This window comes from Pomacea canaliculata, linkage group LG2, assembly GCF_003073045.1.
Source record: "Pomacea canaliculata isolate SZHN2017 linkage group LG2, ASM307304v1, whole genome shotgun sequence".
Taxonomy (NCBI): domain Eukaryota; kingdom Metazoa; phylum Mollusca; class Gastropoda; order Architaenioglossa; family Ampullariidae; genus Pomacea; species Pomacea canaliculata.
In genome coordinates this window covers 43,138,869-43,166,698 of record NC_037591.1, presented here as the reverse complement: position 1 = coordinate 43,166,698, position 27,830 = coordinate 43,138,869, and the positions used below count along the sequence as shown (strand labels likewise).

Below are 27,830 nucleotides of genomic sequence, written 5' to 3'. Positions count from 1 at the left end.
TTTTGACATTGACCACTTCCCTCATTAATACATGTATACTTTTTCAGGGGTACAGGCAGTTCTCAAGCTAAAGACCGACGGCGACATATGTTTTATATGAGCAGTGGAGAAACTTCGTCAGCTGCTGAATCACCTGAGTCTCTTAATGGAACTCTTGGCTCGGGATTTCCACCTCACTTGGCCTGCTCTGTAGGTGGGGAATACGAACTTGGCGATTACTTTAAATCCAAGACATTCAGCAGCAGTGCTAAGGGAGGGAACTGCACGGAAGTGTTAGAGGGGAGAGAATCGGCAACAGAGACCTCCAGCCAGTCAAGTACTAATACTACAGGTGCAAGTGTGCTTGCGGACAATGTAGAGGAATCACCGAATCCACTGTATCGCCTTGATTGGGCTGAAGATCGAGCATAGGTTGTGGAGAACACAGTCTAGGTCTTATCAATACATGAGCATTCATGATCAAGATCCTAAACCCACTGTCAGTGCATGCTTTTGTCTCGTGTCAATTTTCTTTGGACTTTTCCACGTTTGTGATGTATTCATATATCTGATTGTGATTTCTTTATTTGTTTACACAGGGCATTCCATGGCAGTAGCTGCAGAGGGCTAGGATTGCTCTGCCAACATTAGCTAGCTGCTGCATTCTCGTAGCCTGCATGTAACTAAAAGGGTGCACCACACTTGCTGGTGGGTTATTACATAGCAATTGCCAACCACCTGAAGTTTGTGCCCACAGGGGACAGCACCATCTGTGTAGAGAGCTGGTTGGGAAACACAATTGCAAAGCACAATTTACTGACGTGCAATTGTATGGTACCCATATCTGTGAGATAGCTTTGTGAAGTATGCATCATTGTATAGTACCCATATCTGTGAGCTATGCTGTTCATTTCTGAAGAATGGCAGATACCGTGAAGGAGAGTGTCAGCTGAAAGAAGGAAGCCTCTAAGAACACATAGACAATGTGTGTGATGGTACATGGCCATGGCTAAATAGCGCAGGGCAAAGACCATATGCCTCAGAGCAGATCACAAAGGAAAAGCTTGTTGGGTTTTAGCAGGTAGAAGAAAATATCTGACACATTCCAAGGGCAAATCACCTTGGTATCTGAGGTCGATCAAGTACTATTTTTAGATGATATTACTGCGACATGGTTTTCTTCTTCTTTTTTTTTTTTGTTTGTTTTACTTTTGGTTTTTTTAAAAGCACAGGACAAAGAGATTCTGTTAGAAATTGTGAATACTAAGATGGCAGGTTATCTTTCCTGTTCGCTTTTCTCTGAAAAACATTAACACCCATTGGCAGCACCAATATTCAGATTTTCTGATCAGCTCCACTGAACCTTCCAGATTTTATCATGAACTTTACTGACATTGCTGCATCTGTGTTTGTAGGTGAATGTGACATTCACGGTAACAGGGGAGAGGCTCTTCAGGTCAGTGCACAAACTGTTGTCAGCATCCTGGAAATGGAACAAACAATTGTTAACATTCCAGGAAGCAAACAAACCATTACCAACATCCTAGAAATGGGACAAAAACAGTGTATATAAAAAAAATATCCACATTCAAACTTTAATTCAGAAAAAATACTGCATAAGTAAACTAGTTTAGGTCAAACACTATGATTAGAAAACACCTAAATGTTCACATAGTGTGTGTCTTTTGTCATAAAAAGAGACATTAGAATGTATACTTATTTGTAATTACATATTTAGCCAAGATCAAGTGGATGATATCTGCAAAAGAGAATACAAGGGTACAACTGAGCATACCATTCAGCATGTATCATTGCCATGTTTTACATCATAAAATTATCAAAACTTTTTGTTATTGAAGTAGAGGATGTTATTGCAGTTTTCTCTTGAAATAGAAGCACATGAAGATCTTAATCTAGATTTCAGTGGCAATCTTTTGAGTGGCTGCTGTCAGACAGGGTTGTGGATGAGCTTCAACAGAGTGCAGAATCTACTTTATCGTGTGCTGACATGTTTGTTTCCAGGCCTGAGGCACAAGAGGCCACGTCTAGGCTGTATAGATGATAGTGGCTGTTGGCATAGTAAGATTGCTGAGTCCTTTTCATGTGTATAGACTAAGCAAGGCTCATCTGGCACTCATTTCAAGAACAGTGATGTTATTGTCAGTGGTATTATTTAAATTATTTCCAGCAAGTTTTTTTTAGGGGGTTAAAATTATATTTAGCATTCATGCTGTCATTGTCAGATTTTCTGCTTCTTTTAAGCAACGTAATCCTTTTGTGTTAAAGAGATCAAAATCAAAACGTTTTAGAAACAAACATTTAAACTTTTCCCTGATCAGTACTTCATGGAATCCCCTACCTTTCTCCTTCCCCTCCACTAAACAGTAAGCAAGTAGTTAAACATTGTTGCTAGCTGCATATTGCTTGTTAGGCTTCAGTGACAGTCTGTGATATGCTTTGACATTTTGAAAAACTGTGAAATAAGCTGTGAAGTCAACAACAGGGCAGCTGTTTTCTTCACTTTATTGTGAATCATCAAATTGTGAAAGTTAGGACAGAAAGCGACATTATGTGCATGCAAATGTGTGACTGTGTAAGTGTTATTCTGTATGTGATAGAAAATAACAGTTTGTTCACTTTTCTAATCAGTGTTGACAACACAATTGTTTAGCTGCATTATCTTTCTTATGTGTTTCATTAATACAAAATTCCCTCTGCCATTAACTTACAAAATGTGCATATTGAGACTATAAGCTTAAACAGTGTTACATTCCATGTAAGATTATGATTGCAAATGTACATAGTGAAAATACTTCTCTGGGCCCAAGTTTCACCTCCAGAAAGTGTAATTGCATAAGAATTTGCAGATGTGATGTAACTAAACATTGAGCTAAATATTTACATTTGTTAACATTATTTTTGTTCATTTGTAGGAAATCAGTTGTGCATAATGAATGATGTATATGAATTAACAGAATTCTTGAAGGGATAGTGCAATCAGCTTAAACTTTTGTTGTGAGTTATGTCATCATTTGTTTTCTGCTAAAAATGTTAAATAGGATGATTTTTAAAATCTTAAAAATCTATCCCAAGCAAACATTTAAAGCAGCTGCAGCAAATGCCTTTATTGAAAAATGTTTAAATTACATATTGATTTGACTGATTATTACTATATTTAACAAAATTGTGCAGTCCTGTGGATTTGGGTGAATACAGTAAGTTGCACAATATTGATCTTCTGGATTAACTGCGACTGTCAGCTCTTGGACCACTTGCAGTTTCCATGAGTAAAACAATGGCTTTAGGGTGTATATAATAATCTCGGGCTTTGCTGTGTGTTGAAAGCATGTACAGATGTCAGGGCCCACAGTCAGATTAGACTGATTGCTGATGCCACCATCTTACTTTCCTACTTGCATGCTACCACGATCCACATTTATATTACAGCGGAGTAGGTTTTGCTTTCTGATCATGTAACTAATTTACTAAAGCGTTTTATGTAAAGCTCATTGTACATTCAAGACACAAAATGGTTCAGTGTTTGATTGTTAGCGTAACTTACGTGAGTTTGAACCATATTGTACCCTGCAGGCAGGCGCTCACTGAACCTGACGATGACGGGGCAGCTGAGAAATGGAGAAGTTTGTCTTCATTGGTCACAAGCTTTCTATTTTCATGTTATTCGTTTATTTAACAATTTTTTGAGAAACATGGTCAGTTTCATTGGCTGTTCTGTGTTTATTATCTTAGGAAGTGATAATCATAAAGTTTCTTTAAAGCAGTTTTCAAACATGGAGCTATTCTGTTTACAGAAGTATGTTTGTGTTCTTACTAGCAATACAATAGTATGGTTTGTTTTTTCCACATGTGAGCCACATTTCTGCAGTGATCCTGATAGTGCAATGAGTTTGTGGTACTGGAGAAGATGGCTCAACGTCAGACAGCACATTATCATGAGAATACCTACGCCAGTTTTGCTTGTAGTCGATACCAATTTGTAGTGATTCAAAGACTGTGTCAAAGGTCAGAGATAGCGCACAAAGTGAAGGAAATGCGTGCAAAGTTATGAAGGTGTGTACCTGATGTGCCTGTCGTTAGACCAGCGCCCAACAGAGCGTTCGTCACAAACCATGTATTACCATTATTTGCGTGTCCTTTTTCATTAGAGGTGGAGAGGTTTGTGGTGGACACAGTTTTCTATGATTTGCTAGCATGAAAGAACACACTGCGTGTTTTTCTTTCAGTTTCAAAACCTGTTTACCGTCTGCATTGGCTCTGCTTTCACTGCTATGTTGTGGAGAGACGGCCAGCCATGTTTTCATTCCTAAATGTGATTGCTGTCTGTACATGTGTGTATAACTGTTGCGAAACGATAGATGTCGTCAGGTCTTTTGTTGAATAAAATGTATGATCACTCACTCACTAGTTTTCATTAAAGATTCAGTCGCATGTATCGAAGCGAGCGTCATGGTTCAATGAATATCAGCTGCTACATCGCCAGCGTCCACCCGCTTCATTCTAATGTATGTCAATGCTGTGCAGCCGCTCTGTAATGTACCAAGGGTAGATGGAACTTAATTTTCTCAGTGTCGTCCAAGGGGGGGGGGGGACATGAGCTGTAATCTCTGGTCAAAGTTTTCTCTCTCTGAAATAAATAAGTGTTAATGGTTTTAAGCGGTGTTGATGTGTTTTAGTTCCAGCCAACTCCTTTTCCAAATAATTAAGATTTAATTTTTATGGGTGGGTGGAGTGTGTGAACTTGGAAAGAACCCCGACACTTAATTCTCCAGACGGGCCACATCCATAGAAATAACAAGCGTTCGGAAGGTATGATCTGAACCCAGTGTACTCAATTATCAGTCTTAGACAGGTATTCTTACCATACAGCAAGCTGCTCTCAACATCAGGTGTCGGCTTTGTCTACCTCAGTCCTCACTGCCTCACCAGCAGTCTAAAATCACAGGTAGAGCGCTGCCCTTCCCATACAGAGGTGGGTGACAGTACCCCAAGCAGTCAGTAGTTGTGTCCTCTTTGATCCTCCCAGACGGGGTTAGCTGACCTTTAATGTCGCCACTTGATGTGTCCACATCGATCTTCCACAGTTGTTTAAATTTCCCAGGCAACGGTAAATGACTTTGTAATGGATTCAATGCTCTTCTAGATTAACTTTAAATTGAAAAGCCGCAACTGCTGTCCGAATCTATCCAAAGGAGGGAAAAATAGAGAGAACAACAAATGTACGAGGACACGGATGGAAAATTTTATCAGGAAAGTGGTTTCAACGATAAACAGCAAATGTGATGGCGCTATTCGATATACTATACACATATAGTTATATCTGTTGGCTACACTATCTGGTACATACATATTGGCTACACTATCTGCTATACATATATCTATATATCTGTTGGCTACACTGGTATATACATATACTTGTTGGCTGTACTATCTGGTGTATATGTATAGATATATCTGTTGGCCACACTGGTATATACACATACTTGTTGGCTACACTATCTGGTATGTAGATACAGGCTCTGGGCATCTAGCTGTGAAGCGGATAGGGGAAAATTGGAATCGTTTTGGCATGTCCCACATACTTCCATCCTTCGACTGCCATCCATCGTGGCTGCCTCGCAGCGGTTCGTGTTTCTAAATATTCAAAGTGATCAAAGAGATTGTGACAAGGAGCTTACAGGGTTCAGTACATTTGTGGTTACTAACCATAGCCCCTCGCACTTTGCCAAGCCTTCTGTTGGTGGCTACTTGAAATCTTTACTAATCATCACAATAGAAACACAGTGTTCCATGTAGTCCAGAGCAGTCCATCTCCCCTCGCGTGTAATCCATCAGCTGCCATCTTGTGTCCACGTCTTGTAAACTGCTTGAAACCTTGTTGTTGGGATGGCACGCCAGAATTATTGAACTCGGTGTTTGCACAAGATCCGCAGACGAATGTTGGACTTTATTCGTCTACCTCAAAGGTACCTCTGGAGGACGTCAGTCTGCCTTCGTGTTTGTCCATCCCTTCTATCCGACTTGATCCTCGAACTTAATAAACGGCTGAGTGTCATTTGGCTCTTTCTCATTTACCTGTTCTCTCTGTCTTTCTTTGTCTATTTTTGTGCTGGTGCATAAATATAGGTTGATGTGCATGATGCGTTCATTGCGCTATGTTGATGTGTGCATGGCGTGTTCATGGATAAAAGTTTTCTTATCTGTGCATGTTGTATTCATGTATAAATGTATACATAGCTTTTGCGGATGTACATTTGTAGGGAACGTTGTTTAAAAAAAAAAAAAAAACAACACACACACACATTCTGATATTTCTCTCTTCCAACTGTGACTCACATTTTTTTCACGAGTCGCGGAAATTTTCAAAGAACATGAGATGCTTCTGGAACAAGTTTGTTCTTTTCTTCATCTTGAAGTGCACGCGAATTTCCGCGGTAGTTAGAGGCTTTTGCCTACCAATAATAATATAAAATAGTATAACACAAGCAAACACGACACACAAAGAGACCACATCAGAAACAGAACAGAATACAACAGATTGTTGAAAGAAAACTTACAGATTGATGCCACAAAAAAAAGCTTGCAAAAGATGATCAAATACACAGAACACTATAATGTGGAAAATACAAAAATAGTAGAAAATAGACGCCGATTTCCTGTGAGATGAAACATCAGATGACTGTCTTACAGTCATGTAAAAAGTATATTCATAATGCATACAACAGCAAATAAAATGCATATCCTGCATATATCTTTCTCGTCAAATAAAGAGTATGACTAAAAGACACATTAATGAACAATAATTTTAAACCATTGTTCTGACAATTTTACGACACATTGGATGTTGAGCTTTCCATGGTAATCTGAGGCCTCTGCTCACTGTTCATCCACAATTCTAATTTCTCAGGCGGCAGGGTGCGCACGCACTCCCGGAACAGCTCATCGAGTTTTTCCGAGGGCCAAATGCTAAGCTCGAGATGCAGCTGATTCAGCACGCGCTCCACGTGACGGTCGACCATCTGCTTCTGTCGCCTGTCCAGCACGATGTTCAGCGTGTAGAGAAACGGGTCCAGCGCGGCGTTGAAGGGCAGCAAGAATATAGCCGCCCAGATGTTGACAACGCCCTCGATGGCTATGCCGCTCGAGGCCAGCAAGCCCATCACGCTGACTGGGAAGGAGCAGCAGAAGTTGCTGAAGACGACGAGCAGCAGACGACTGGCGATGGCTTTCTCCTGACTACGCCGCTGCTTTCTGGCCGCGCGGTTGGCGCCTCGGATGATGTAGAAGATGTACACCTGCCCCACGCCGATGATCAGGAAAAGGGTGAAGTTGAACACGACAAAGATGGAAAAGGCGTAGTTCTCGCCACGAAATGTCTTCCTAGTGATTGGCAAGGGTAGACAAATGGCGTTTTGGCTGTAGAACTCCCAATCAGCTGTGAACGGCAGGAACGGGATGGTGGCCAAAAGAAGACCGACAATCCAGAAGACGCCACAGGCCGCCATGGCTGTGCGAGCATTGAGCTGTAGATGGAGGGCGAAGGGAAAACGCAGCACCAGCAGGCGATCCAGGGAAATGAGGACAATGAGGAGGGCAGAGGTCTCGCTGGACACGAAAGACAGGAAGCCGGCCATCTTGCACACGCTGCTCTGCTTCCACTCTTCTTCTTCCGATACGTACTCGCCACGGAAGTGAATATCGGCCACACCGATGATCGTGAGATACAAGCCCATCATGAGGTCCGACACACACAAGTTGATAACGAGCACCCGGAAGCTGGGAGAGGACGAATCTCGCTTCTCAACACAAAGCCTGTAAATCAGAACTGCCGTGTTGCCTAAGATTGCCAGAACTGAAAGCACCCAGAGACTAATCCGGAAAAAGTCAGATCGGAGCAAATCGTTGCAAGAGGATAATTCATCTTCCGGGGCGTAGCACTCTTGGATCGTCACCTGCTGGAAATAAGAACAGCACAATTTGGGGTTATCTGCCCATAAAGTGTATAGATTCACCAGACCTTCCAGCATGCCCTTCTTAAAATCGTTCAAGGGGTTTCCTCGCAGGTCTAAGGCCGTCAGTTTGGACAGCAGGCCCATGGACCTGTCCTTCACGGAGCGGAGGCCGACACTTCTCAGGGACAGCGTCCGTAGGGCTTGGGCACCCGCCGTCTGAATGAAGGCAGTGAACTCTGTGTCAATCACAGACAGGAATGAGTTGCCTGATATGTTCAGATGTCGGAGACCTTCTAGCGCTTCGAGTTTGAAAGACTCAAGAGACTTCATGTCATTGAAACTCAAGTCAAGGACTTGTAGTCGAGGCAAATCTTGGAGAAGAACTGAGGTTAGTGCACACCTTGAGAGATTGAGAAAGAAAAGGTACTCCATCACACGAAAGTTTGTTAGTTGAGGCTTTGGTGTTCCACTTAGGTCTAGGTAGCGTACCTGAGGGTATTCTAAAGGACTAAACATTTGGCTGCACTTGAAGGCGTAACCTTCGCACGTGCAAGGAGGAGGACAGGTAAGGTTACAGTAAAGCTCGTCATCCTTATTCGGGCAGTGAGGTACGCCGTCGCAGATGTACTTGCTGTGCACACAGTTGTTGTAGCCGTAGCAGCGGTAGAAACCGGGGCACGTCAAGTTGTGGTTAGCAATACCCTCATCTTCGCCTTGAGGGCAGTCCTGCTCGCTGTTGTTCAGCAGATAAGTCGGGATACAATAGCCATTCGGACATTGAAAGTGGGACTCTGGACAAGACTCCCCAGGGGCTAAGGCCGTGATATTGGACATTCCCAGGCCATCTAGCTCCACCACAGCCGGAGGCCAGATAGTGTTGGGCTCGACAACCTGTTCTTCCAGAGAGTATATATCGCGACAGTCGTTGAGAAAACCGCTGAATGATATCGGCAAGCAGCCTCGTCCCGGGCACCGCACCATGCCCTCTTTGCACCAAAAACAATTTTCTTCGTCACTTTCGTCGAAGCATTCAGGGATACCATTGCAGACTGCGTCCATCGCGATTAGCTGAAACTTTCTGCAGGTGAAAAATGATTTATGGATAGGGGGTAACCTCGCCCAGGAGCACCTCGCCTCGTCACTTTGATCGGCGCAGTCAGGTTTCCCGTCACACAAGAGCGTGAAGTGCACCTGCTGACCAAGTGTCACACACCTGAACAACGAGAAGCCATTTTGAGACCATCCTGTAAAGGCGTCCTCGTCATCATATACCGGGCATGGATGGAAAATGTGCACATGCGAGCCGTCTCCACAAACTTTTGTTGGAAATTTGAAGGAGACTTTAGTGGGTGGTGAAAGGTTCACGACGCCAGGCAAACCGTTAAAGGGTATCCGCGGGTGACTTTTGTCCTTCATGCAGACATAACCCTCGAGCTGGGACTCACAGCCGTATGGGTGCATGATAGGACCATCTTCATCAATGGAGAGACATGCGCAGTCGACGGAAACTCCCGTTCTCTGGGTGTGAGTTTGCTGATAGGCTATTGGACTGCCTCGTCCTCCCCATTGCCACATGAACCTGTAGAGCGTGGACAGCTTCGAGTTGACTGTCTTCGCTTTCTGCAGAATTATAGCGAGCTTAACCCCCGTGAATCCAGCTCGCCGTGTCAAGGCCACAATCAGCTCCCGACTTTCCAGGTCAGTAAAGCTTCCCAGATTTGCTTTAAAGATGGATTGACAGAGATACTTGGCATAAGCTGGAAAGATGTACTCACCAGTCAGCAGACTGCCAGGAAAGGAGAGGTTGACGTTTCGGAATGCAATTTTGTAGCAATCGTTTCTGTATCCGATCCACCCATCGCAACCGTTTTTGAGGTAGTCGCAGGAGGCTTCGTCTTCACCTGCAACACATTGTTGGACCATGTCACACAGTAAGACTTGGGGGATCACTACCGACGCTGAAGAACAGTTGTACATGATCCGGCTCAATACCCCAGCACTACCCTGCATCCAGTCGCTGGAGCTGACCGGGGCTGGCATTGACAACAGGGACAGGGCAGAGTAGGTCATCTGGAAGCGGCACGTGCCGTCGGACACTGGTGTCAGTTTTTGGACAACGAACAGGACCTGACTTGACGGAACTAGCACCGGTTCTGGCGGAAAGTCCTTCACGAACTTGCCCCTCAAGCGGCTCTCAGGGTTCGTGGTGTTTCCTCTGTACATCACAAAGGTGCAGTTGTCAGTCATGATTGCATCAGTCACTGGATGACGACGCCTTTGTCAGGCGGTAGGCTGATGAGCCAAGCAAGGTTCGCAAGGAATAAACTGTTGTTACCGTCGTCTTTCCACTCGACAATGCCCTCCAGATCGTCCAGCACAAACGTCATGGGTTCGTACACCAAATTAGCGGCTGCCGACGAAAACGATTTGGTTTCTGGTAGAGTCGTTGCTGTTGCTTCTGGTGATATTCCTGTACCTGATGAAGCAAAGATCGTTGTTTCACTTGATAGTTGATTTTCAAAAAGCGACATCTGCAAGTTGTTTAGACTCCTTGTTGGCGCTGTTTCTGTAGACAAGCTCGCCATGATCTTCGCTTGCAGACATAAAGCAATGATGGAGGACGAAAACACACAAGGTAACATTTCTAGTGGTGGTTTTTTTTTTTGTTTTTTTTTTACGTTCACAAATTTCCGTTTGCGAACGTTATTTCGAATTAAATTATATTAAATTTCACTCTAATAAATTAGTTGTCTAGCTGACAGTATTTATTTAAATATTTTTAGTAGATGCTCCTGTGAAAAGTGAAGATTCCATGGAGTCCTAGTTGCTAAGCGTGTAATAGGTGCCACGTACAGAAAAAGAACAGCGTGTTTCGAGACGAGAACCCAGGACAGTCGATCCTCATTGTAACGATGACAGACACTAACCGTTGTGCCATCGGGCTGCCACCAAAAATAGCAAACGTCGGACGACGACGACTTGTAGAGGACACACGTTGTGTGTGACAGTCACGAAGTTTGACGATGAAATGGAGAAGTAAATGATGTTTGCACACAGCACGAGTGTGCAGCCTCGTCCACTCCAGGAGGCAGGTTGACTTCAGCAGTTAGGATGGGAGTGTCTGGTGACTCGGCTCAGTGCTCATCGTGATGACTATTTTCCCCAATATTTTGATGAACTGAGCTTTTGCACATTTCAACAAGTTTCATCACCATCCAGTGATGTCTGAATCAAACGGTTTGCCGCGATGTGCCAAGTTTTTATCGCGTTTCAGACTGCATAGCAAAGCAGCGGCAAGGAGGGTGAGGGGATGTGAGGAGTGGGGTTTGATGGTCGTCCAATGGTGCGCTCGGCCATTAGTGTCCCATCGCAGAACAATGCTCAGGACTGGCAGCCGGGTGCAATTGTCAGCAAATGACTTTCCGAGGGTAGTGATAGAGGAGGTCACTGGAGAGTTAATTATGATTTGTTGATAAAACGCCAATGCTGACTTCGACTTCTCGAACAACAGAACTCAATTTATCGCAAAACAACCATCCAGGAGAAAAAGATAAAAATGTTCGTTTAAAGATTAGCGCTGGTCTGGCATGTTAAGTACGTGCGACCTACCAGATCATTGCCCACGTGGCACTAATGGCGATCAACAGATTGTTTGCACCTTATTATGTCTTGCACGTGATGTGCTGCCTCACTGACGGCCATTGCGTGTCTGCCAGGTCCACCAGCAGGAACAAAGTTGTGCGCATGTGTGTGTATGTGCGTGCTCGATTGTATGTACATGTGTAGGAGGTGTGTGTGTATGTAAGTGAGGAAACAGTATGTATAGTATGTGTGTGTATGTGTGTGTGTGTGAGAGAGAGAGAGTGTGTGTGTTCATATCTGTTTCTCCATCTTCCTCACATTTAGACTGCATGTTGACGTACATCTGACGTAGACAATGACGTCTTAATGTAATGACGTAGTAGGAGATTGAGGCGATGACGTCAGTCCTGGTAGACACAAACAAGATGGCGAGATAGTTTATTGAAGGAAGATCCAAGAAGCACCCTGCGTCGCTGTTACAATCGCTAGTCATCTGCCCTCCCCAGGTCGTGAGTACGCTGCTACATTCCACAATGCTCTCATCAGAATTTGGGTCTGATCGTCGCCTCTTGTCTCTTTCCCATCCATCTCTCTCTCTGTCTATATAAACATCTGTTTCGGTTTCTCTTTCTCTCTTTTTTAATTCACACTCTCTTCGCCTTCATGCCAGTCTGTCTGCCGGTCTGTAGGTATAAATATTTAACTACGATTAGATAAATAAGTGCATACTTCTGTTGACCGAAGTCATAAAATAGCCAATAAGGATAATGTTTGAAAGATATCACAAGGTGACAAATCATACAAAGACAAAAGACATTGCTTTCAGACAAAGTATCTCTTGGCAGTCTTCCTGATCGATGGTAGGAGTAGTGTATAGGACAGCCCTTCTTACAAATATCTGTACATTATTTCTTCTCTCATTAAAATCGTATTTTAAAATTCTATATTATAACATGTTGACTTTCAAAGAAGAGATAAAGAAGTCAGCAATTTAATCAAGTGAATTCTTGTTTTTCTAGACCTTAGGATTTTTAGCTTGTGTTGGACCCTAGGTCTTTGCACGAAAGACGGAATAACATGCTATGGGCATTGGGGCATAGAAAGAACAATAGAGGAGACTGTAGAGAGACGGAGGGATGGACAGGCAGATGACCGAGGATAAGCCTAAGAACGGTCAAGAACAGCGGGAAGACAATAACACAGGAAGCAAGTGTGTGTACAGGCTGTCTCGAGGAGTGTGTTCAACAGCTTCTTATCTTATCGATAACAGTTACCATGACTACAATGATCGCAACAAAGACACTGTGACCATGATTATTTGCAACAGGTGCCACGCCTCTTGGTTTTAGGGTAGAGCTCCCGTTGTGCACGTTGTCATTATGTGACGTCTGTAGGCTACACGCTCGCCATGTCATTCTGGACATCTGTAGGCGGCACTCTCGCCATGTCACAATGTGACGTCTGTAGGCGGCACTCTCGCTATGTCACAATGTGACGTCTGTATGTTGAGGAGGCACTCTTGCTATCACAATGTGAACGTCTGTAGGTTGAACTCTTGCCACGTCACAATGTAACGCCTGTAGGCTTGAACTCTTGCCACGTCACAATGTAACGTCTGTAGGCTGCACTCTTGCCACGTCACAATGTGATGTCTGTAGACTACGTCCTCCCCTTTTTGGCTTGCTAGACGGGAAGCCGTAGATTATATCGCTAGTCACTTTGCACAAAACTGAGCATCTAGAATCTTCGCGAAACATTTGGTGTCTGGAATCGAGCACAGAAAGCGTTCAGAGCATTAGTGAGGTGTAGTGTCAACGCCTGAGATGGAGATTTTGGCTTTAGAGCGCTTAAGCTTGATCTTTGATATTGGCCATGTTCTTGAGTCCCTCCCAAGACGCCCAGATGTTCACCTGTAACAAACTGAGACCATATGTCACTTTGGCCGGATGGATAGCATTGCTGACCTCTATGTACCAATTTCTTGTCATGGGTAGAACCTGTGAAACAGAATTCTTTCGCTCAGTACTATATTATTTCAGCTTAAAAGCTCTTGGTCACCCATGGTTTATTTTTTTCTTCTTGGGGGGGGAGGGGTAGAGAGGGGGATGCTATGGCATCTGCTCCGGTCATTCGCCTCGCTTTCTGCTGCTGGTCACAGGACATCAGGGCGGTGTCGTCAGCCTATAGGAAGGGAAGGTACTCTGACTGTGTGAAAGTAAAGGAAGCGACGACGTTACTTCCCTTTACTTCCAACACCCCCCCCCCCATTTCGCTTCCCCCACGCGCACGAAAAAAGAAAGCTGACTTTCAGGTATCGACTGATATTTTCTAAATGTTGTGTTCTTCTTTTTTGTACATTTATTCAAACACTGTTCGACTCCCTGCCTCGGGAGGACAATAACAGTCGCGTAGATACGGAGACAAGTACCTGGGAGGGGGCAGAATATTAATTCATCCCTCCTCCATACGTTTGAGAAACTCTTCTTCACAAAATTTAAAAGATAGAGATTGCACTTTTAAGATATATATATATATCGAGAGAATAGAATCGGTTGTATTGTGGAGATCGTGGAATGGCAGAAGCCTCTTTCTGTCTCAAGCCCGTAGTTCGTGGTGGTCTGTCACCTTTCTTTGCTGTCTCTTTTCTCGTGCTCCGGTCATCCTGGGGACAGGAAACGTTCTAGCCATCACACTTGTTCCCATCGCAGCTGACCTGCTGTAGGAAACTGGCTCACGAGACTGTCATAAGGCCAGTATACATGCGTCAGTCAGTGTGCTTGCTGTTCATGATGTATATTCTCGCAGTGTGTAATCAGGCATAAGAGACCTAATTAAAGCACATTTTCATCACAGCTTTAACAAACCGATTTCACTCCTACTATCCTACCCACCCCACCTCTATACACACACGCAAGAAACCAGTACATGTACTCGCTTGCGCATGTCCACAACACGAACTAGCTAGTGTTGTTCGAGGGCATAAAAGACAAGAAGAAAGCTTTCTGTTCGCTAATAACACATATTCAAATAGATTATGAGACATACTTTTGATATCATTAACATTAACACTTAATATCATTTTGGAGAGTTGATAGCCTATATATCACTATACGCATCTATACCCGTATGAGGCAGCGGACCTCCCCAGTCGACAGCTCTACCATCAAGTGGTTGTAAAGGTTGTAAACATGGCTTCTCGAGTGCTGTTACAGAGTCGGCGAGCGGCCAGTCTCCGCGGTTGTGCACTACTCTCTAAGCCTCACGATAGCAGCAATCTAATAATCGTTTGTTAGAAAAGGAAAGGCTAGCATTTTGTTATACACCTCTTGTCCTGTGCAGCGCCAGGGGGGGACTCCCTCTCCCCCGATGCGCCAGTGTTCAGAGGCCAACAGGTCAAGCGTGTCCAGCATGAGGTGACAGGGCTGTATATACCTCCCAGCGCCTTGTTGAGTTTTGGAGGGAAAGGTCCTTCCATCTAAATGCGATTTCGCACTGTTGGGGAGGGTAGGAGATTGGAATCTGGGGAATATGACGAGTGGAGGATGAGAGGGGCGAGGAGGGGAAGGATCGAGTTAGGGGAGGTATGGGAGAAGAGTCACTGCTCTGTCTCTGTGACTTCCCAGCGCCAGTTCCTCCCTAACCCTTGTATAACCCCATCCACCCCACACAGAACCATTCCACCAAACCTGAGAATAGCACTGTGCTGTCGTGACACCTGACCTCTCAAAGTGTAATGCTTGGATATTTTGTCCCTGAAGTAATGTACTTAAGTAAAACATTTTAGAAGTATAAAAATCATACCGAAATTTTACTAATTATTTCATACACCAGTCTACATTTTATTAACCTTGTTTTAAACTACGGCTTACAGAACCCTGTTAAGCTTAATTTCTTGAGGTAAGAAATCGTAGAAGTGGGCACTTGTAGATTTTTACTGTAAGATATACTAAGGAACCGAAGTGTTAATTATTTTTGCTGATGTGCTGTTTCTGACAGAATGCATCACCTGACAACGGCCGGAGTGTAGGTTTTTTAATGAAGGGAAAATCGACAAGAAAATACATTTAACAAATAATTAAATAGTACTTAGAACTGAATTGCGCTATTTATTTTAAATTTGTTGGACGGGTGGGCTGTTTTTAATGGATTTTATTTCTAGTTTAAAGTTTCTTGTCTTTTAATACAGAAAGCAATATGTACTATAATGTTAACACACGTTAACACATGGGTGCGCTGACGGCCTTCATTTTCTCCCTGTTGGTAGGTACTGTCATCATGGAGTAGGTCCCCTCCTTCCCCCAGTCAAGGAGTCAGTTGAAATTGTCACCAGGCTTTGTTCCTGTCCTCGCTAAACACCAAAGTCGTCTCGCTGTTCCTGGTGTAGCTTGCCGCACACAGCTTTAAGACCTCTTATGGCCCTGCATGTTAGTTTGAAGGATTTTTTTAACATTTCAAAGGTTAAAAGATTTACAGGTGACAGATCCTGATGTGTCATCTGCATTTGTTGTCGTGATGAAATTCAATCACATGCTGATATTGGAGGAGTCAGGTTACAGGACTAAAAACATTTCGTGTAAAGCCTCTGGGGAGACAGCTTGAGCGTGATCTGGGGCAGGTGTGTGATATCACTTTATTGTCGCTTCACTTGAGAACAAACAAGGTTTCGATGCCGCTGAAGTAAACTGTAGTATTCATCCACGCATCAGGTCTTTTCTCCAGTCAATGGAGCAATGAAAAGCACCCCGCCACTCAACCGGAGGCCACACAACGCCGCCATGTGCGCAGCCAGCAGACATGCGCGAGTCGCTCGCCAGCTCACGCATGCGCACAGCCAGATTGTTGGCCATGGCTTCAACTGACACAACCGATAGATGAGACCGCTTATTATTTCCCACACATTTTGGAGATTTGTGCGTGTTGAGTGTGCAGTGGATGTATACTATACATATAGCATCTCTTTCACCATTCTTGAGCTTGTGTGGAACTCAGTTCTTGTCCGAGAATTACAGAGGGCATAACAAAGTAAAGGTGAGTCACATTGAGGCCAGAAGGGCTTTTGATTTGTGTTTGGCACGGCGGCCTGTGTTTCTTTGTTTAAATTGGGAGTCAGCGCTTCACTCTGGCTGTTCACTTTTACTCTTCGATCTTTCAATTTAGTAAATGAAGAAATTAATGCCACATGTTGCAGCTTATATGTTTGTTGTCTCGGGTACGTGTTCGTATAGCTTACAGTTAACTATCAGAAGCAGACGACACGAGAAAAAGTCGTCTGCTCGAAATACGCGTACCGAGCGTGCCAGGCTTGCTTGCTGAATGGATCTTATTATGGGTATGTGTGGTGGTGGTGGGAGGAAGTTGTGATAGGCAATAAAAAGACAGCTCTGGCCCCGAGCTATAAATAGGCTGCAGCGATCTCAACAAATTAAAAAAGAATTTTGTGTGTGCCCGTGGCATTAATGGAGTGTGATACGTGTGTGTGTGGTGGAATCTTCTCCCAACACACGCACCGGTTTGAGTTGATTTTGTGAACTGGTGGCTGCGTGTCTACTGTCCCGCACCCGGCACCGTACTGTCAGGACCGAGCGCTAATTTATATCGAGGTGGAAGATAAGCGCGTGGTTGGCGTGCTTTTAACCCCCATGGTAAAGACCAAAGAAAGGTGGCCACGTGTCAGTTTTATCGTATAAATTGATTGCGGTGGAGTTGATTGGGAAGACAAATTGTGTTGCTTTAAACCTGCAAAGTGTAAACACGATCCCTCCCCATTTTTTCTTTCTGCAGGCTTTGAACACATTGCCGGCAAGAGGTGAAAACTGGGGAGATATTGGGAGGTTGGGGGTGGATGATAAGGGATGTGGATGCGATGTACAGATAGTACAGGAAAGAAGATAGGGAGGAGCGGATGTGATGTACTGATAAGGCTGCCGAGAGTTTTTTTTTTTTGGGGGGGGGGGGCAGTTCAGGAGTGTCTGGTGTACCCGGGTCCGCTCCTGTAAAGTGGGCCCGGCCTTGGTCAGTGGATCCCCCCCCCCCCCACACACACACTTCTTCGTTTTCCTTTTTTGGTCAGTGGATTTCCCCCCCCCCCTTCTTCCTTTTCCTTTAAAGAAAGGTTGACGTAGCACTCCTCACTGTGGGGATGTTTTTCCTGTGTTGCGGGGTTCTACAAGTTTGATCCTTTAATGTCCTTTTTCCGTCATTTACTAACCTGCACTCACTTGTAAACAGCTCTGTGTTCAAGTAGTGATGTAAATCCTAGTGCACTTGTCCTAATGTTTGCTGTCTATATTACTTTACTGAATGAAATGTAGATATTGACTCTCGAAATGTAAGCATATCGTTATATACTGGGAAAATAATTTACGATTACAGTTACAAGGGGCCCGGCGTGGTGGCTCTCGGCAGCCCTCTTGACAGTACAGGAAAGAAGGATTTCGGGTTGTTGTGTACCTACAATTGTCTGGCTGATGCTGGTAAAAGGAGCATTACAATGTTGCTATTTATTATTGTTAAAGGATTGTGGATGTAATGTACTGATAGGGTAGTGAAGAAGGATTGTTGGTGTGGTGTACTGATAGTACAGTAAGGATAGTGGGCTGATAGTACAGTAAAGGATTGTGGGAGTGCTGTACTGATAGTACAGTGAAAGGATTGTGGGAGTACAGTAAAGAAGGATTGTTGGTGTGCTGTACTGATAGTACAGTAAAGGATTGTGGGCTGATAGTACAGTAAAGGATTGCAGGAGTACAGTAAAGAAGGATTGTGGGAGTACAGTAAAGATTGTGGGAGTGCTGTACTGATAGTACAGTAAGGATTGTGGGAGTACAGTAAGGATTGCTGGGAGTACTGTAAAGGATTGTGGGAGTACAGTAAAGAAGGATTGTGGGAGTGCTGTACGGATAGTACAGTAAAGAAGGACGGATGTGTGGGGTGGGTGTCGGCAGCCTATCAGTGAGGGTAGTAAACAAGGAAATAGAGACGGGGGCTGGTGGAGGCGGCGCTGTCAGAGCTGTCAGAAACCTCGCCATGCCATTGCTGTGGGGGAAGAGGGGGCAGGTTTGGGAGAGATAGAGTTAGATTAAAAGTGTACAAAGAGTGAGCTGTTCTTTTGAAAAAGAACCTAGTCAGTCAATCCTACGGTCGAGGTGCCTTTGAAGCTCCAGTGCATTATTTCCGCATACCTCTCGCATGGCTTGACACTATCATTATTTATTGCTTCGTACACTAGGAGATGTCACGATACCAGTGTAGTTCGCTGTCACGACAAAAAATGGTTGTCACGGTCTACCTAATTCTATGACACGATAAATCAGGGTTTTTTTTTAAAAACTGGATAAACCAGGCACAGTGAAGAGCGAAACATCTTTCGGCCACTTAACTATGAATATAATGTCGATGGTCTTGGGTTTGGGACATTTCTTTTGCGAGGGCATTTGCTCTGAACTCTTGATCAAACAGCGAGATTGGGGACATCCCACTTTTGTTGTTATCCCTCCTTGCGACCCCGCTGTAAACAACGCTCCATCCTTACATCAGCCTGTAGTCGGCATGGATCACAGACGGTCAGCAGCGAACTCATGCTAGGGCAAGCTGTTAGTAGTGATCACAGAATATAGTGATCCCTTTATCCAGTTTGAAGGAGGTTATCTTTATTCCTATGTACTTATTAATGTTCTCAGTTTGTGTGCTCTTCAAATATACATGCATACTTCTTTGATTTTACTCTATAAAAAAAAATGAGTCAGAATGTGCTGAACAGTTCTGTGCTGATGCTGTTATTAGCCATTTAACCAGAGTGCTAATAAGAAAAAGAAATCAGAATATACTACAGATTTTTTGTGTGAAAAGCCGTAACAGTGAAACTGGATCGCAGAATAGTGCCAGTGGCTTTTATGGTCAGCAGTGATCACAGAATAAAAGCAGCAGGGCGTAAGGTCAACAGACAGTACAGAAAAGGGCCAGTGGGGTGTATGGTCAGCAGTGATCACAGAATAAAACCAGTGGCGTGAAAGGTCAACAGGTATCACAGAATAGAACTAGTGGGGTGTAAGCAAACGAAACTAATACTGATTGCTTTATGCACTCTGTTCTTCAGAATTTGATTGTTTGGCAAAAACAGCAGTTAAGCCTGCCTTTGTTTATATCTCTGCTTGCATAATATTGTACAGAAGAGGAAGTGCCTCACTCTGTGGATTATTTGTTGACTAGGTAACAGTAGAAACAAGATTTACCTTATCATGACTTTGTCAGTGCATTGTGACCCTATTCCACATTGGCATGTGCATGTGTGTGTGTACACATACAAAATATACATTTAACTAGGATGCTTTGTATGATTATTTCTCTTGGGACTGCCACTATACTTACCTTGATTCACACTATAGTTACTTTTGATTACTCAGACACTACATTTTGACAGTTGATTAATTTTTGGTTATGCTAGAAACTAAAGTTCAATATTTTAAACAGTGGAATAGTATCATTGCACAGAACTGCAATAGCAAGGCTACATGATGAGCTGATTATCAAAAGCAATGAAACCAGACGATTATACTGTGGGTTTGTTTTTTTGTACAAAGCAAAAGCTGTGCCCATGTATAGAAATGCTTCTTCAAGAAAAGTCTCAAGGTCATTGTTCCTGATAAGGATTTGTTGTGAATTAAGATGCTTTGAAGTGCTCCATGTTATTGATGTACATTTATACTGTCTGCATATAAATATCCTAGGCTGATATGCTGTGATATAACCTAAGTTGCTGGCCCAGCATCAAACACCATTTCTCCCCCACCTCCCAAATAAATTTATTGATGTTGCACTGTCTATACTCTATAATTATCCCATGTTATTGGTATGCGGTTATACTGTCTCTGTATTTCTCTTCCCATTATTTCATTTACCTTGTTCTGTACCAAGTATCAATGATAAAAGATTATAGAAGACACAAAAAGGAATCAGGAAAACAGTAATAATAATAAGGATTTGTATGCTGCCTTTCAAAAATTTGCATCAGTGGTGAGATAATGATGAATGGTACTGATCCTATGAAGTTCAAGGTACGAAATTCTGCAGACATTAGAAATATGCTGATAAAAAGTCAAACTCTGAGAATGACACCCAAGCTGCGGACAGAGGCAGAAAAAGGAATAGTTGAGTTGTTTATAGACAAAGACGGATGGAGAGAAGGAGGACTTTCTTTGAATAAGTAGCAGTTCAGACTTGTCGTCATTAAATTGCAGTCTGTTTTGGAGCATCCAGGACTTTACATCATCTATCCTCCTTGTGTCCGTGTCAGTAGTCCAGATAGTTCAGTAAGTGGAGCTGACTGATAAAGCTGTGTATCATCAGCACAACTCACATGTGACATGGCATGGCGTGACATAGCATCAGACAGAGGGGAGGTATATAGCACAAAACGTATTGGACCGAATACAGATCCCCGAGAGACACCATATCCAGAAGCATCTGAATAAACACCATTCACACACACAGACTGGGTTCAGTCCATGAGACCGGATCAAAACCAGGACAAAGCAACATCATGAATACCAAAAGAGTGCTGAAGTCTGTCGTGAATTATAGAATGCTCTACTGTATCAAATGCTGCTGACATGTCTAACAACGCCAGAGATGACACTTTGTCATCATCAGCACTGAGGAATAGATCATTTACAACTTTAAGAAGAACAGATTTGGTACCATGGCCTTTTCCATAAGCTGACTGGAAGGGATTAAGGAGATGATTCTTCTCCATGTGCACAATAAGCTGGGAAAGAGAGACCTTTTCCAGAACCCTAGACCGAGGACTGGTCTGTAATTGCTTGAGCAGTTACGATCTAAAGATGGTTTCTTTATGTGGGCAGACAATAGCCGACTTGAACTCGAGAGGAAAGTGCCCAGATGTGAGAGAAGAATTAATAATATTTAATAATATATGTTATAATAAGTTATATGTGTAACAGGACATCTAGACAATCAACAATCAAAAAGGAAGGAATAGGATCCAGCTCACATATTTTGGGGCTACTCCATTTTCCTTAACAAACTGTTCACTAACTGGCTCTAAACCACAAAACTTAGAACCATTGTAAACAGACATCTGACACAGATGAAGATGGAACAACAGCAGAGTTGAGCTTCAGATGTATCAATACCATCTTATTGGGGAAGAAAGTAAGGATGGAGAGTGTCATAAATCTGCAAAGTAAGACAAGCAGCTGGACTAGTCACTTGACTATAAGACTATAATTGCAACTATTGACAACTTTGTTGATTGATGTAAGGAGTAACTCTCGTGGAACAGATGTGTTTTTAGTGCATGTTTAAAGGATTTGATGGTGGGAAGATGGCAGAGATTAAAGGAAAGTTCCACTGTTTTGCAGCACAGTAACTAAAAATCTAATAACCTTATATGGTTGTTCAGCTGACAGGGATAGAGCGCGTATAGTCATCAGATGAAGGGCAGAATAGTGTAGTTGGGATGTAGGGAGAAGTTCAGAGAAATAGTCAGGGCAGGAGACTGCAAAGAAATACAGTATTATGTTAGAAAAGTATTTTGATAAATGTTCTCAAAAGACATGACAAAGCAGGTGCTTTGGGGTTAATAACTTTAATTACTTTTAAATATTTTACACTTTTCAGTTTAAGTCTGACTGTCATGTGAACACAGTATGGACTTGACCTTCCCGATTAACTTGATGTTCAGACTGTTCGCTAGCTGGTGATAGCCATTAATTGTTATGTTTCCTTTCTCACTAGTTTTAATTTCTGTTTGTCAACATCATTGTTAGATTTATTGCATTGCACACAAAACAGCATTTTGATGGTCCTACAAAGCACTACATTGCCAATGAGTGCCCACTCTGCTCTTGACTAATCAAAATGATTCACTGTGTGTAGTCAAATAACTTATTCCTCCCAGCTCTTGACTAATTCCCTGTGTGTAATCAGGCTACATGTAATTATAGTTTTATTTCCTGTAAGAAGGAAATTGTATTACATGTATTTGTAAAATTCCGTTTAGCTTTATCAATGTTGTTGCTGGCTCTAGATTCTAAATTACACTGACTTAATGTCCAGTAGAACATATGTTTGTCTAAACATGCTTTGGTGTAAATTATGGTTTTTTTGAAAAAAAGTTTATGACTACAATTTTAAGCCAAGATTACTAACATGTTTTCTGTATGGGATTATTTGATAGTCAGGCAGTGTATTCTTCAGGCTGTTCTTATTGTCACAGCTTTCTTTTAGTGAGCAATGGCTTTCTAAACTGCATCAGTACTCAGTGTTTAGGGTGAGAATCAAGACTTTAAAAGTGATGTTTAGTTCAGGATGAACTGGTGATGTATGCTAGGCTTTTTTTTTTTTTTTTAAAGAGGTTTCATGCAAAGAGATGTGAGAAATTATGCTTTTACAAACTTGAGGTCTGCAACTGAGGACTGTCCCTCATAGATCATACATGTATAATTTTCAAGTATAAGTACACTTGTGTGTGTAAAATTGTTTACAATGTATTTGTGATGGATAAGAGGGAGCAAGCACAAGAAGAATTCTAGATGACTAATGAATACTTTAGAACTGGCATATCAGTGTTACCAAACTGAGATGTAATTTGGGAGGGGAGATGAGTAGCGGCCACTGTGACTGCAGAAACTATTTCTGTGTGACGAGAGGATAAGGTAGTCATGACTAGCAAATCTTATCTTGGGTGGGAAATAGGTTAATGTCAGTTTGATGATCTCTTGACTCATGGCACAACTTCAGTGCATTATATGACTGTTACTTTTTGTCATACCATTTGACTCTGCTTTAAATGTGCTAGATTGCAGATGAGCCAGTAGATACTCATGTCAGCAACTGTGTACAGCTTTTTAGGACCTTGTTAGGTGACCATCAAGTGGTCATGTAAAAATAAGTTATTTAAAGAAATCACAGTATAGGACCTCTGGTTGCCCACATCACAAAATTTTTTCCAGTTTAAAATATTTAAGCAGAGTAAACCATATAAGAAACCATAATTTGTCGCATTCGTGGGAAAGGCAAGCTGACTGTGGCTGGCAGTCATGTTTATTTCCTCATTATTGATGGCGTTAATGACACAAGGGAACAGCCAAACCCTCCCCATTTTAGGATTACCCAGTTGAGATAAGCGGTTCCTGCAGAAGACTATGGGAAACAGGAGGCTGGGCGGCGCACGATTTATGGTTGTAACGGCCAGAAGTGACATCAGGTCCCATGAGGCAACCAGGAGACCAGCCACCTGCTTGTGAAGCTGGCGTCCTCCATCCTGCACTTATATTAACCTGCTGGTCTTTATAGTTTTTTTAAGTTTGTTTGTGAGTTGGAAGGATGAAGGAGAAAGTAATGCTATAAATATTTATCAGTTCACAACACTATAGCCGTAGGTACTTCATGTAGGCCTCCAGCGCCTATATTTCTCTCCGTACTGATACTGAAGTACCTCTGAAGCAGTATTCTGTGTGCTTATAATATGACAAGAAACCTCTATCATATGTGGATAGGTGCATATAGGGTGCAGTTATTCACTGAAAGTCAAGGGTCTTCAATTCATGGAAACATAGACTGGTACGGGCGGGTGGATAAAACACAATCGTTTGGGAGCTGTGCGTCCTGCTAATACAGTTCCCAGTGGTGTCGGTGCACCTGAGAGTGTGTTCACAAGTTCAGTTACCATATGCTTCCTTGAAAGAGTGCAACATGCGATAAGTCTGATAGTAACACCGTGGCGTTGATTCTTATACAAGACACAAATGCCTTTTACCTCGGTGAGCCGCACGCCTCGAAAAGTAATACTCGTGCACCGGATGTGGTTGGTTCGTGACAAAGGGTGCTGACGTGTGGCCAATGTCAGAAGTGGTTTGCACCTGGGGTAGCAGTTGTACACTCACTGAGGAGCCTAGGTTTAAAGACCAACCTGAACGGTTTGCGTTTTTTTCAGATATCAGTAGATATAGCCATAGGCGATATACACCTAGCCTGTAATTGTAGCCTCCCAAACCTATCCGTTAATTATGTGATTCGCACATGCGATCAACGAGCGCTGATAACAGTGTACTACGTCACTCTAATAGTGTACTACGTCACTAGTGCACCATTCACAACATTGCCAGCACAGCACCAATCAGAGAGAGAAATAAGCGACAGTTCATTGCACGGACGCTGACAGCCTGCAGTTCTCGTGGTGCTGAACAACTGCTACTGTAGCACGAGACATGTAGACTTTTAACGACTGTATAGCCCGAACTGTCGCTGTGATTGTGTTGACAGCTGGCAGTGTTGTGAATGGTGAACCAACGTGTCGTGTACGCCATTAGCGTGACGTAGTGCACTGTCAGCGTGACGTAGTGCGCTGTTAACGGCTCTCGTTCATTGCAGGTGCGAATCGCGTACTTAATTAATTAAGGGATGGGTATTGAGACTGAAATTTGCAGGTTAGGTTTATATCGCCTGTATCTATTGATATCGGCAAACCATTGGGGTTGGTCTTAAGGCCAGGTCTTAGTTACCTGTTGGTAGTAGTTGTGCTGTCTGACTTGTTGAAGGCCTCTACTTACACCATTAATCGAATGTTTTGGTTTGTTTTTATTGTTACTTGAGTGTACAACCACAGTAACTCGACCTGCGCTCTCACACTGCGCCATCTGATCTGGCCATGGGAATGCAGAAGCCTGTCACTGGTCTGTGAGGATGAGAATGTTTGACGAGTGTGTGTTTGTGGGGGTTGAACTGTTAGGTCAGCACGCAGTGACGAGTGCGCCAATACGTCGTATAATGTTTTTATGATTGTGGTTGTTGTAGTGTGGGCTGGTCACCTGTCGACCCAGTGCGGCACACCACAAACTGATGAGGACATTGTGACCTGATCAGGACACTGCGACATCAGAGCAGGTGGGTTCGAAAATAGTAATAAATAATCGTAAATAGTAGTGATAAATCTTGCACCGGATGCCAGTTTGAGCAGTGGATAGGTGTTTGTTGGTCTACGCCGGGTGAAAACCAGCATTAGTTGCTGTGAGCTTCATATAAAGCTAAGAACAAAGAAATCGTTCGGAGGGGCGCCTGATGACCACATTTGTACAGGCCTCCCTTTGGCGACAGTTTAGACTTCTGCAGAGGGTCCTGAGGAAATTTTGTGCACATCTGGACAATCCTTAAATGTAAGCCCACAGAGTTCTGTGTCTCGCCGAACTTTGCACCTGTGCTTGGCGAGCTGGCTACAGGTGCGGCTAACCTTTTGCGTGGGGATGTTAGGTCCGTCGCACTCACACCTTCCCGCCTGTGACCTGTGGTCAGCATTGCTGTCTGTATCCATGCAACGAACTGTGAACTCTCTCTCTCTCTCACACACACCTCTCAGGAAAAAAACAGAGTAGGCTGTACAGTTAGTCATGGAAAGGTGTTGCTTTGGTTTTATTTGTGTGTTAAGGAGCATACACCTACACTCAGATATAAATGCGGGCACATACCACACACACCAACAAGAATGTATCCACCGGAAGCAGGCTTTGTCAGCACACCATACTGGTGTCGCCCCTACGAAGCCAGTATAAATGGAGTGTCGTCCCTGTCCTTTCTGCCTGGCTGGAGGTGTGTATCCTCGTCTCGCGGCTGTTAATGGGGTTTTAAGGAGAGGATCTGGTGTTCAGTTTGTTCAGTAGTGCTGTCACCACGCCTACACCTTTCGGTTCGTGTCTGCTGCTGTTGTGTTGTGTGTGTTTTCGACCATTGTAGGTCTGTCGAGAGGTTGAAATGGCCAGATATCTTGCCGCTTCTGTAGTTTGCTGCTCGTCTGGAGCTGTACTACTTGTAATCGATTGTCAGTCGATGATAACAGTGTCGGCGTCAGGTGTGTTCGCTAACTACCTGACATTTCAGTCTCCTCCCAACACATCGCACTTCTTATGGAGTGTTTTGTTGCCAACTACATCCTGCGTTTTATAGTCAAACACGTGTTCACAAACGAACACATTTTTTTTATTTCATACGTAGAACAGGAGACACACTTGTAAAACAAACTTTATGCAGTGATAAACATGGTTACACCCCTTTCCATCATCTAGTCGCTCCTCAGAATGGGTAAAAAAAAAAAAGCAGCTGTCAGCGTTTTGCTGCGATGTAATTTTTTATTCTCTCAGTGTTTTGCGTTGTTCGCCGTTCTGTCATGTTTCTGTTATCGTAGCTCCATTTTTTTTATATTTTTTTGACTAGGAGTAGAATTGTTCATTGCGCCTGTGTTGGACTGTGTTTACTTTTGCGTTGGTACTTCCCATCCCCTCAATCCCATCCGCACCTGAAGACAAGAACATGTCGCTTTGTTGCTATTGTCACCTATAATCACATCTTTCCTCAACTACTTTCTTCAGTATGATGTGGACACAGTGACTGAGAGTGTAAGAGCAGGACTTGAAAGGTCGCTGCTGTTCTTGGTGCTGAGATGGCCTACTTGTTCAGGTAGCGGATCAGGTGGAAAGCGGCTCGATGAGAGAGGGCTTAATTGCGCGGCATAGTACTGGCACTGCTAATAACGAAGACGGGTAGAGCCGCGTGCAGACACGTGGTGTTGTTGATGACGTGACTGGCTTGGCGCGGCACACGCCTCAAAGGGTGTGGCACGCCTTCGGGTACCTAAACCCGGGTTGCTATCAGAAGACCAGCCTGTGACCAGCCTCCACCTGTTGTTGCCATCCGATTACTCCAGTCTTGGTGTCGTTCAAGAAAGTGAAGGGTGTCTTTAAGTGTCAGTTAGAAAACCTGAGTGAGCGATGGTTTCTGGTGACTTTCATGATCTTCAGCCCGTGAGTGACTCCAACGTTTGTTTTGTCTTTTCATAGCAAGTTCCTTCAGAACTCTGTCCGCCTGTCTGATTGTATGTTGTGAATTCTTTTTCCCAACTCTTTTCTTTTCGCACTAGGTACTCTATATTATATGTTAGTTTGTTACGTGACATTGTATGTAGCTTAGATTATTAATAATGCCTTTCACGCCAACGAATGTAATTTATTTATGTTATTATTAATGTTTTCTAGCTTGTCAGTGTCCTCAATCTCTGGTTTTTCCTTGCTTGCCGCGATATATAGCCTTGGCTGCTGGCACGGCGTAAACACCATTGCCCCTGTCCCACCCCGCATCTCGGGTACCACACGTTTGTCTCCCTGAGTGTGAGACTTGTTCACTTGTTGGGGCTTTTGTTCAGGCACTCCGGTTTTGTGGCCATGAGACGATAATGTCTGCGTACGACTGGCCGCCGGGTATGGTCGGTGTGCGCATGAATAAAAAGTTGAA

At 43.4% G+C, this 27,830-nt stretch overlaps 3 protein-coding genes across 21 annotated transcripts in view; 2 read left to right on the top strand and 1 right to left on the bottom strand.

The window, feature by feature from the left end:
- The window catches only part of LOC112556093 (TBC1 domain family member 5-like), a 36,383-nt gene extending 31,986 nt beyond the window's left edge, over positions 1-4,397 (top strand). For 10 of the 11 annotated variants that reach the window (XM_025224758.1, XM_025224754.1, XM_025224755.1 and 7 more), the window contains one exon: positions 48-4,397. In XM_025224758.1, coding sequence (XP_025080543.1) covers positions 48-411 — 364 coding nt within the window. In that variant the 3' untranslated portion in view covers positions 412-4,397. The remainder of the gene's footprint in view (positions 1-47) is intronic. The other variant, XM_025224761.1, reaches the window with a different exon arrangement.
- Positions 4,398-6,191: 1,794 nt separating this feature from the next.
- Positions 6,192-11,715, bottom strand: LOC112556356 (G-protein coupled receptor GRL101-like). The gene has a single exon (XM_025225283.1). The coding sequence runs from the start codon at positions 10,194-10,196 to the stop codon at positions 6,825-6,827; it is 3,372 nt and encodes a 1,123-aa protein (XP_025081068.1). The 5' UTR covers positions 10,197-11,715; the 3' UTR covers positions 6,192-6,824.
- Positions 11,716-11,894: 179 nt separating this feature from the next.
- Positions 11,895-27,830, top strand: part of LOC112556354 (unconventional myosin-Ia-like) — a 79,439-nt gene continuing 63,503 nt past the window's right edge. For 4 of the 9 annotated variants that reach the window (XM_025225276.1, XM_025225282.1, XM_025225277.1 and 1 more), the window contains exon 1: positions 16,348-16,559. In XM_025225276.1, coding sequence (XP_025081061.1) covers positions 16,464-16,559 — 96 coding nt within the window. In that variant the 5' untranslated portion in view covers positions 16,348-16,463. Of the gene's footprint in view, positions 12,045-16,346; positions 16,560-25,346; positions 25,437-27,830 lie in introns of those variants that run through there. The other 5 variants (XM_025225278.1, XM_025225280.1, XM_025225281.1 and 2 more) reach the window with 5 other exon arrangements.